Raw genomic sequence first — 12,357 nt, 5'->3', positions numbered from 1 at the left:
AGCTGTCTGAAAGCAATTTTCATCTTATAAAGGAAACAAGGAAGAAACCCACCGTTATATTTTCTAGATCAAGATGCTTATTGTGTACAGTTTCACAGAGCCTTCGAATTTTTTCTTTGATTTTGTTCATGTCCTTTTCATTCAGTAGCTTAGCTGAAGAAGCATCTTGTTCCAGTTCTAGAAGTCGAATCATTAGATCTAGGCTAGCTCTATCAAGATCCATGTTCAAACGGTCTCTACTCAATATGTACATAAGGGCAGCTGTACAAAGGGACAGATTCTTTAAAAGAGAAAAAAGAAAGTTAATGTAGCAATTAGTGACAATTTCAGGAAATACAACAATTTTGACATTTGTTCACATGTTGGAAACCTTGAAATTCTTTCCAGTGACACCCTCTATCTTAAAATACTCTAGGGTATGAAATGTGAATTACATAATTAAAGAAAGAAAGCACTGTTGCTTACAATTTTCCTTTCCATAGGCCTTCCCTAAATGAATGCCCCAAAACTAGAATAATGTTGAGTGGAATTACCTAATTATTTGGCCATTCTTAATTAAATGAAGTTTACAGAAAAAAATTTCAGCTACACACACACACACACACATATATGGTGGGGGGATCGTGTTTTACAATATACTCTTTATTCTTTAAGATGAAGTCCAATTTCAGTTTAAAATCAATAATGTGCTTTAAAATCTATATCAGAAACTTTGTTATTATTCTATAAAATAAGTACAACTGCATTATATCAATATATAAAGTTAAGATGCTCCAATAAACATACTTAGACTCATTTCTTTAAAATAAACCAATCAGCTCTGGTTGAACCAAGTAATTTTTAAAAAATCATTAATACAATGTGCTTTGAAAATCATTCAAGATCAGGTTAGCACACTGGTTATATCAGATAATACAATACAGAAGTACTGAAAGTGATATATTCTATCTAGTTAAGCATTAATAGAACAAAAGGTCTTACGCTGACATAGTCCAACATTTAGGATACTCTACTTATTTCAATGCACAGCAATATAATTAACTCTGAAAATTTAAACTTTGAATCCCCAGATATAGAGAAATTTCAGACTGGGTAACTAACTAAATGGTTACAAAGCAAATTATTTTTGGAAATAAGGATGTCAGGATTTGGGAGAGCCACTGTCCCCAAGAACACACATTAATGCCTTGCTTCTCTCATAACTCTATAAGAAGACAAATTAATTCCTAGTTCTTTTCTTCCCCCTCATTGTTCTGTAGCTGCTGTAACTTGGTAATGGAGTTATCCTCACTCAGGGTTAAGTACATTGTTTTCCATTTCAGAAGACTCAGTATTAGATTGTGTCACCTAATTCGTATTTGGACCATTAATTTCCTTGAACAAAACTATATAAGGCCATCTCAGAATACCACTATTGATAATGATTAGTAATGATATTTTTCTAACTTTGAAAATGTTAAACCTTTTATTACATATGCTGTAAGAGAAAACATTAAAGTCATAATGAAAATAAGGAATTTACTCCTTTTCACAATGGGCTATGTCCTAGATTCACCATCTAGACAAAATGCTAACAAAATTTTATTTTTTAATTTCAAAACTATTGTTTCCATGCTATTAGTATCAAAGAGTAAAAGATTTTTTTCAGTACTTTCTGATTAGAGGAAATCAATGTTTACAGAATTAAATATCCAGTGTGGTATGATATGTTAGATTTGGTAACTGAATTATGTTTAAATAGTATAAACTGACAAGGGAAAAAAAATGTCATGAGCAAATAATCTTAAATTATTATTAGACAAAAGCTTCTGGCATTAAGCTCTATATATGTAGCAAATAAAACAAATTCAACCCATAATTAGTAATATATGAATACTCAGTAAGACATTTTTCGATAATCAAATAGACTAGAATTTTTAATGATGCTTCTCAATCCCAGAAGCTTAAAAATACCTGATGGTGCTGAGAATCATCCAAAGTTTTAAAGACCATTGCTACCATTCCATGTGCTCTCAGGTGCATTCGAAAACTGGGCATTGCACATTTAGTAGCCAAGCTAATAACACTAGAAGAAAACAGACTAGGTTAAGAGAATTGAAAATAGTGCATTAGTTGTAATCACTATCAAAACACCAACAGCATTTTTCAATGAACTAGAGCAAATAATTCTAAAATTTATAGGGAACCACAAAAGACCCCAAATAGCCAAAGCAATCCTGAGAAAGAAGAACAAAGCTGGGGGTATTATACTCCGTGACTTCAAGCTATACTTCAAAACTATGGTAATCAAGAGTATGGTAATGGCACAAAAACAGACCCATAGATCAATGGAACAGAATAGAGACCCAGATAAAAACCCATGCATATGTGGTCAATTAATACATGCTACAGGAGCCATGAATATTCAATGGGGAAAAGACAATCTCTTCAATAACTGGTGTTGGGAAAACTGGACAGTTGTATGCAAAATAATGAAACTGATTACTGTCAAATTCCATACACAACAGTAAACTCAAAAAGGATCAAAGAACTGAATGTCAAGACATGAAACTCTGAGAAGAAAACACAGGCAAAAATCTCTTGAACTTAATTATGAGTGATTTTTTTCCTGGACACATCTCCTCGGGCAAGGGAAACAAAATAAAAAATGAACAAGTTGGACTACCTCAAACTAAAAAGCTTCTGTACAGCAAAGGACACCATCAGCAGAACAAAAAGGCAACCTAACAGTATTACAGAATCTATTCATAAATGATTCATCTGATAAGGGGCTAACATACAAAATATATAAAGAACTCATACGCCTCAACACCCAGAAAACAAATAACACAATTAAAAAATGGGCAGAGGATCTGAATAGACATTTCTCCAAAGAAATACAAATGGCCAACATGCATTTGAAAAGAAGCTCCACATTGCTAATCATGAGGAAAATGCAAATCAAAACCACAATGATGTATCACCTCATACCAGTTAGAACTGCCACTATTCAAAAGACAAGAAATAACAAGTGTTGGCGAGGATATGGAGAAATGGAAACCCTCCTACACTGTTGGTGGTAATGTAAATTGGTACAACTGTTGTGGAAAGCAGTATGGAGGTTCCCCAAAAAACTAAAAAAATAGAAATACCATTTGACCCAGCAATTCCACTTTCAGGAGTTACCCGAAGAAAACAAAATCTCTGATTCAAAAAGATATATGCACCCATATATTTATCACTGCATTATTTACAATAGCCAAGATATGGAAGCAACCTAAGTGACCATCAACAGATGATGTGGTGCATATACACAATGGAATATTATTCAGCCATAAAAAGAAAAGAAATCCTGCCACTTGCCACAAACATGGATGGGTCTAAGAGGTTATTATGCACAGTGAAATAAGCCAGGTGGAGAAACATAAACACCATATGATTTCACTTATTTGTGGAATATAAAAACAAACCAAAACAGAATGAACAAAACAGCAGTAGATTCATTAACACTGAGAAGTGACTAGTGGTCACCACAGCGGAAGGGTTGGTGGGTGTTGGGGTGGGTGGGGAAGGTGAGGGGGATAAAGGGGCACAAAAATTCTCAATCATCATGTAAGTTGGTCATAGGATAGTAGTACAGCATGGAGAATATAGTCAATGATTCTGTGACATCCTTCTATGTTGACAGAGAGTAACTGCACTAGAGAGGACGAGGACTTAGTAATGTGGTAACCGTTGAACCACTGTACTGTATATTTGAAACCAATGTAAGATTGTAAATCAATGATACTTCAGTAAAAAAAGGAAGAAAAATAGTGCATTAGTTTTTCATTTGCACAATACCAACAAGCAACTAGGGGGTATCAAAGCATAGCCTATACAGATCATAATATAAAACAACACATATCAATACAAAGTATTAAAAATTTACTAAGGCATAGTATGTGATTAAGTATGCTGTACTAAAAAGTATAAATAACATGACTGTCTTCAGTGTATTCCTTATATTACTAGTACCATAAAAAGCAAAGTCTCAGCTACCTTTCATAATGCTTCTGACACATGAAGATTATAAATAACATTTGATTGAATATATTCCAATCGACTGGATAACCCAATCAAATCAAGGTATTCAATCCATTATAGTATGCAAAGATGATTCAAATTAAAACATGCTAAAACAAATTTATTACTTGTATGTCTAAAATTCTTGGCTAAAAAAGAGCATAGAGATGCTTTAGCATAACATCTCTTTTAAGCATCTGGAAATTGAAGCCTATAGTATGCTGAAAGGTTGTATTATTCAACTTTCCTTTGTCCATAAAGAATCAAATCTCTTATAAGAAGTCAATCATATTCTAACTTGTCACTGGCTATAAACTACGTCCATGATAACAAAATCCCATGTTGGCCCTACCCAGTTTGAACATTTTAATGAGATATAACATGTACACAACTGCCAAATATAAAAATAAGATCTTACCTAAGGCAACGTGTGTTCAGAGGCTGAGTGCTCTTTAAGCCACTTAACAAGTACTCAATGTCATCAGTGAACTCTTGATTTTCACCAAATTCCACCACATCATTGAAGTGCTTCACATGCTGAACAACAGTATATAACTGCCAAGAAAAAAATAAGTCCACCTCTCTTATAACTATGAAGTAGCGTATTTAAATCTATAGATCTGATGTACTTTATTTTAAAAATTGTTCATTATATGGCAATCAAAGGAAATTGTTTAAAAACACTGCTAGTAGTAGGACTAAGTTCGTGGCTCAAAACTATAAATACCATTGTACTGATATTTGTTCAAGACATTAAAAGGCTAAATGTTACATACAAAAATCTATCCACACGCAGTAAAACTGTATATGGCTCCTTACTTCTTTGTCTTCTTTTCTGCATTTCAGTGCAGTAACTATATCCTGGTAGGGCTGAGTAGGTATTGTCACAGTTTTTATCACTTTGGGTGGTGGTGCAGGAGCCTTAAAAACTCCATCATCTTTCTGATTTGGTTCCTTTGAAGACAGCCTCACCTATAAATAAAGGAATCAAATTAGTTGTTCTAAATAAACACATGAAAATAGTAACATCTCCCTGGCAAATTTAGCTGACCAAAAAAAAAAAAAAGTGATGAGAGGAGGACTCTGAAAGATCGTAAGGGGTACTTTAGATTCCACGTACTACGAGGTAAGACTCACATATACTTCACTCACAAAAGAATCACTCAGGAACTTCTTCTCATCTTTTTTAAACCATTTTTAAAGATCAGGAACTCACTCCTTCTGGTTTTTTTAACAACTGTTTAACCTTTAATTGTGTAAAACGTATCATTTCACACAATTTCTTATTTGCCTCCAGGACCATTAGAATAAACAAAGAACCACAATTACATAAATAAATGGCATTAATAAACAGGGATGGGAGAAAACTACAACAGAAAGACAAACTTTTATGAAAGTACAGAAAATCTGTAGTTTATAGGAGGAATGAATAGCCATAATAAAAGTATGATATAATAATGTATATGCACGATGATTTTCCCACTAGTAAAAGGAGTTTAATAGATTCAATTTAAGAAGACAGGGAACTGTACATTATATTTTTAAAGATCTCTATCCCTAATTTTGTTGTTGTTATACAGAACACATTTCTTGACAGCTCCAAATGACAGGTGTTATCGTTAATCTAGAAGTATTAATCTATGGTTCTACCAGTTATTCTGACAATAATTTGGTAAGAATCTTTCTCAAATGTGTTTTGAATTGAAAGATATTATTGGAATGCAGGAAGAAGTTCTCTGAAAAGCAAATTAACCACTCAAAGCCACTTTTAAGATCTATGTAGGATGTAATTTATAATATAGTCCTTAATAGTTAATATAAGCTTCAAATATGGAATAATTTGCCCTTAAACAGTAAATATGATAATTCCATAAAATGAAGGTCAGGAATAAAAACTGGTCCAATATTTTTTAAGGCTTTTATTTATAACCTAGTGGCACCAGAATTTCTGTAATCCTGTCCACAATACTCACTTTTCCAATGAATTAAACTGAAGTCACTGTATTTTAGGGAGAAAATCCAAAATAAACTCTTAAATAGAAAAAGAGATTTTCAAATTATGATGAAGACAGCAACTACTTAATTTATCATTTATTAAAAAAACACACAAAATTCAGAAGTACAGTTCACTTACTGCGACACTTGGAGGTTTTACTACTGGCGGCCCAGGTAGTTCTTCCGAGTCTGGATGGTTCCAATGTCTGGCATTATATACAGCTTTTGTAGGAGACTAGAAAAATGAGAAAAACAACTATCTCCATCTTACACTGCATATTTATATAACTGTCTCATTTAGTTAAAGCAAAACTCAAATAATAATTTAGACACATAAACATGTATCTGAGATGGAGCAGGACAGACAGTATCTGGCTTATATTCCAAACATGCTCCCATGGCTATGGCAGACATGGAATCACTCTGGTATTCCATCACAAAATTGACAAATAATGCTCCGGGCAACTATTACTAACGAAGAAAAGAAATTAAATCACTCCCAGGCTTATACTAACTTATTAATAAATACAGCTAATTCAACAAGTTCTTTATTCCTCATAAGAGGAATACTACTGATTCACACCCCACATTCTTCCAAAAATGGAAATGAGGCAGCTGAGGACAAGTGATAAAGGTCCATATTTATTTATATGAAACGCTGGAGCCAAATGAGTGCCATTATTCAAAAGTTTTCCAATTTTATAAAGGTAAATATGGCACGCATACTTCATATTGCATAACAGAGTGGAGTCTAAAGCAGTACTATGTAATAAAACACATGATTTTGGCAGCAGAATGTACACATATTCACACAGAGTGGGATAAAGATGTAAACTGCCCATCTCATTTCAGGTTATTTTGGTGGCAAATCAATTTACTATAAACTCAATGAAAAAACTTCCAGTTTTCACACTTTCAATTTCAGAGTTGAGAGTAAAACAACTGTGAGCCTCTACAATCAACTCTACAGGACTTAATCTGTATGAAAGGAACAAATCCTCACTTTCAAAAGGAGATTGATTAAAAAAAGATGATTTCCTTTTCCACCCTTTACAAAAGTGATGTTAAATTTTGTTCTTTAAACTTCAAATAAGAGATCTGATCTCATTAGAGATTTTCTTCACAACAGTGTAATAATCTTATTTTCAGTACTACATATAAAAATTAAGAGTACAAGTAGAGAGATACTTCAAAACAGGCCAAAAATCTACATAAAAAAATTAACCATCTTCCCTTACTAGTTGCAGTGAACCAACATAATTAGCATCACACAGTTATCTTTTTATACAAATATCTTTAAAATAACTATGTTGTGACATAAAGACAACAGTATAAGTGCCACAAGAAGTAGTTTATTAAAAGATAATGTTGGAATTGATTCATATATTAAGAGAATAAGGAAATCTTAATGCTAAAAGAAATCCTACTGTGAAACTTGCATTAAGTGGAAGTATTTTTTTAAAAATTTCTCAGTTGTATTGTGTATACAAACCCATTATTCTTTTATGCCAGGTTTGCATAAAGTGATGATACACTAAATTAGTAATCTAAAGCAACTTATACACTCATGAAACGGTATGATTAGGCCTCTTTGAGGCACAACCACACAGAGCAGACTCAACATAAATTTTAAAACCTAGCTCTCAATTCCTTACTGTTTTTCTCTCAAACACAAGCTATGTAATACATACGCCTGCTAGTTGTTAGATCTCTCACTTAAGCCTCTAGTAGCCAAAGTACAGTCACAAGCCCAGAAAAATAACAGACTTTTGGAAAGAATAAGTACCTCATGGGTCAATCATTTTACTTCTTTTTAAAAAGCACTGACTTCAGGTAATAACAATCTTTTGGATAAGAAGGTTATCTGGTTCTGTGGGTAACAAAATAATAGGGTAGGTCAAGGGTCTGAATTAAACAGACCCCCTACTAATTATTCATTGAGTGGCAATATACCTAACAGTTAACAAGACAAATAGAAAGCTACTTGTTATTCAACACTTTTCTCATCTGTAAGAGAATTGATAACATTACCTACCAAAAATGGCTGTGTTAAGGATTAAATGTATATAAAACATTTATAAGAGTGCCTGAAATAATATGTGCTATGCAAGTATTGTTATTGATACTAATACTTATTATGTACTAATGTGCAATTCTGAGTCCAGCACATTCCTAAGAAAATTGGAATGTATGGTCTATCCACCTCACAGAGGGACTAAAATAAGCAAATGGGGTAACTGGCATGAAAGCACTGCTATCAAGTATTGTCAGTATAAAAATCAGACTGGGATACACTCTTCTAATTCATCTTAAAAGCCCTTGAACAATATCCCCAAAGAATATACAGTTGACTGACTCTTAAACAATGCAGGGGGTAGGGGCACTGACAGCATGCCTCCCCACATTTCAAAATCCACGTAAAATTTTGACATAAAAAACTTAACCATTAATAGTTTATACCTGACCAGAAGCCTTAGTGATTATAAATAGTTAACACATACTTTGTATGTTATAGGTACTACCTACCATATTCATATAATAAAGCCAGAGAAAAAATGGTTTTCGAATTGTCTCAGACCTCCAAAAATAATTTCCAATATATTTACTTTAAAAACCCACATATAAATGGGCCCCTGCAGTTCAAACTCAAGTTGTTCAAGGGTCAACTGTAAATGCAAAAAATCCTCAACAGAATACTAGATAACCAAATTCAACAGCACATTAAAAGGACCATACACCATGACCAGGTAACTGGGATTTATCCCTGGGATGCAAAGATGGTTCAACATATGAAAATCAAAAAATATAATACACTGGCATTAAAAGAATGCATTAAAATTACAAGCATTAAGAAAACAGACCACATTAAAATCACACAATCATCTGTTAGTACAGAAAAAGCATTTTAAAAAATTCAATATCCTTTCATGATAAAATACTCAACAAACAAGGAACAGAAGGAAATTATCTCAACATAATAAAGATCATTTATTAAGAGCCCACAACTAATATCATACTCAACTGTGAAACACCAAAAGCTTTTCCTTTACCATCAAGAACAAGGAAAGGATGCCCTCTCTTCACTGCTTCTATTAAACATACTAACAAAAGCAAATAAACTACAAAAAGAATTAAAAGGCTGCCAAATCAAAAAGAAGTAAAATTTTCTGTTCACAGATGACATAATTTTATATGTACAAAAATGTAACAATTCCACACACAAAAAAACCTGTTAGAACTAATAAATGTACTCAGTGAAGTTGTACAACCCAAAATCAATGCTCAAAAATCAGTTGCAATTCTATACAAAGAACACTCCAAAAAGGAAGAAATCCCACTTACAGTACCATCTAAAAGAAAATACTCAAGAATAAACCTAATACTGAGGAGGTGAAAGATTTGTATACTGACAGCTACAAAACACTGTTGAAAGAAATTATAAAGACACAAATAAATGGAAAGATATCCTGTGTTCATGGTTTGGAAAACTTAATATTGTTTAGATGTCCATATTACCCAAAGCAATCTATGGATTTGATGCAATTCTTATCAAAATCTCTATTTTTTTTTTTTTTACAGAAACAGAAAACACAAACCTAAAAGTCATATGGAACCACAAAGAACCTTGAATAGCCAAAACAATCTTGAAGACCAAAAAACCTGGAGACCTCCCACTTCCTGATTTCAACAAAACTATAGTAATCAAAATACTAGGGTACTGGCATAAAGACAGATACACATGCTAATGTAACAGAACAGGGAACCAATACATAAATCCACACATACATATGGTCAAATGATCTTCAACCAAGGAGCCAAGACTACACAATGGAGGTGACATCTTTAACAAATGGTGCTGAGAAAACTGGATAGCACATGCAAAAGAATGGCATTGGCTCTTGGACATAAACATGACGACTACTTCATGAACATACCTCCCCAGGCAAGGGAAACAAAAGCAAAAATGAACAAGTGGGACTGTATCAAGCTGAAAAGCTTCTGTACAGCAAAGAACACCATCAACAGGAAAAGGTATCCTACAGTATGGGAGAATATATTCATAAATGACAGATCTGATAAAGGGCTGACATTCAAAATATATAAAGAGCTCATGCACCTCAACAAACAAAAAGCAAATAATCTACTTAAAAAATGGGCAGAGGAGCTAAACCGACAGTTCTGCAAAGAAGAAATTCAGATGGCCAACAGACACATGAAAAGATGCTCCACATGGCTAGTCATCAGAGATGCGAACTAAAACCACAAGGAGATATCACCTCACACCAGTAAGGATGGCCAACATCCAAAAGACAAACAACAACAAATGCTGACGAGGTTGTGGAGAAAGGGGAACCCTCCTACACTGCTGGTGGGAATGTAAATTAGTTCAGCCATTGTGGAAGGCAGTATGGAGGTCCCTCAAAAAGCTCAAAATAGAAATACCATTTGACCCAGGAATTCCACTTCTAGGGATTTACCCTAAGAATACAGCAGCCCAGTTTGGAAAAGACAGATGCAGCCCTATATTTATCGCAGCACTATTTACAATAGCCAAGAAATGGAAGCAACCTAAGTGTCCATCAGTAGATGAATGGATATAGAAGAGGTGGTACATATACACAATGGAATATTATTCAGCCATAAGAAGAAAACAAATCCTACCATTTGCAACAACATGGATGGAGCTAGTGGGTATTATGCTCAGTGAAATAAGCCAGGCGGAGAAAGACAAATACCAGATGATTTCACTCATATGTGGAGTATAAGAATAAAGGAAAAACTGAAGGAACAAAACAGCAGCAGAACCACAGAACCCAAGAATGGACTAACACTTACCAAAGGGAAAGGGACTGGGGAGGATGGGGAGGATGGGTGGGATGGGTGGGAAGGGAGGGATGGGGGGGGGGAAGAAAGGGAGCATTACGATTAGCATGTATAATGTGGGGGGAGGCACGGGGAGGGCTGTGCAACAGAGAAGACAAGTAGTGACTCTACAGCATCTTACTACACTGATGGACAAGTGACTGTAATGGGGTTTGTCAGGGGACTTGGTGAAGGGGGGAGCCTAGCAAACATAATGTTCCTCATGTAACTGTCAATTAATGATATCAAAATAATGAATGAATGAATGAATGAATGAATGGCATTGGGCCCTTATCTCATACCACATACAAAAATCAACTACCTGAAACTGTAAAACTCCTCGAAGAAAACATGGGTGAAAAGATAGTTAACAACTGGTCTTGGCAATGACTTCTTGGATGTGACACCAAAAGCACAAATAACAGAAGCAAACAAAGTAGGACCGCATCAAACAAAAAAGCTTCTGCACAGCAAAGGAAACAATCAAAAATGAAAAAAGGCAACCTACAGAATGGGAGAAAATATTCGTAAACCATGTATATGATAAGGGATTACTCTCCAAAACATGTAAGGACCTACAATTCAGTAGAAAACAAACAAACAAACAAACCAATTAAGAAATAGGCAAAAACTTGAACAGCAATTTCTCCAATAAAAACATACAAAGAGCCAACAGGTCTATGAAAATATCCTCAACAACACTTATCATAAGCAAAATGCAAATCAAAACCACAACCAGTTATTAGCTCACACCCAGTAGGATGGCAGCTACGAAAAGAACAGGAAATAACAAGTGTTAGTGAGGATACAGAAAAATAGGAACCTTTAGTGGGAATTAAAATGAAGCCATTAAGGAATAATATGGAGGTTCCTCAAAGAATTAAAAATAAAGCTACCATATGATCCTGTAATACCACTGCTGGGTATTTATCCCAAAGAATTGCAATCAGGATCTCAAAGAAAGATTTGCACTTCCATGTTCACTACAACATTATCTACAATAACCAAGAGATGGAAACAACAGAAGTGTCCATCAACGATTAAATGGATAAAGAAAATGTGATATATCCATACAATAGATTATTATTGCCATAAAATAAGCCATAATAAGAGAGGGAAATCCTATCACCTGCTATAATACAGATGAACCTTTAGGATGTTAAGCTAAATTAAGTGAGTCACAGAAGGCCTATAGTGCAGGATTCCACTTACATGACATATTTAAAGTACACAAACTCATAAAAACATAAAGACTGGTGGTTGCCATGGGTTGGGGGAGCAGGGGAAACCAGGGGTTGCTGTTCAATGTATGTAAGAGTTTGAGACATCCAACATGAGAAAGTTCTAGTAATCAGCTGTACAACATTGTACTTACAGTTAAAAGTATGTATGCCTAAGAATTTCCTAAGTAGATCTCATGCTGTGTTATTTTTACAAATAATTTTCAAAAAGCCT

General features: G+C 34.2%; 1 protein-coding gene across 3 annotated transcripts in view; it reads right to left on the bottom strand.

Moving 5' to 3' along the window:
- Nucleotides 1-12,357, bottom strand: part of WAPL (WAPL cohesin release factor) — an 84,796-nt gene that overhangs the window by 22,724 nt on the left and 49,715 nt on the right. For all 3 annotated transcript variants that reach the window (XM_036926546.2, XM_036926547.2, XM_057505842.1), the window contains exons 5-9: nucleotides 6,179-6,274; nucleotides 4,864-5,016; nucleotides 4,463-4,599; nucleotides 1,954-2,065; nucleotides 53-280 (exon numbers count right to left, since the gene is read on the bottom strand). In XM_036926546.2, the coding sequence (XP_036782441.2) occupies nucleotides 53-280; nucleotides 1,954-2,065; nucleotides 4,463-4,599; nucleotides 4,864-5,016; nucleotides 6,179-6,274 (726 nt within the window). The remainder of the gene's footprint in view (nucleotides 1-52; nucleotides 281-1,953; nucleotides 2,066-4,462; nucleotides 4,600-4,863; nucleotides 5,017-6,178; nucleotides 6,275-12,357) is intronic.

The sequence above is a fragment of the Manis pentadactyla genome, chromosome 8, assembly GCF_030020395.1.
Source record: "Manis pentadactyla isolate mManPen7 chromosome 8, mManPen7.hap1, whole genome shotgun sequence".
Lineage (NCBI taxonomy): Eukaryota > Metazoa > Chordata > Mammalia > Pholidota > Manidae > Manis > Manis pentadactyla.
This window is presented reverse-complemented; position numbering and strand designations above follow the sequence as displayed.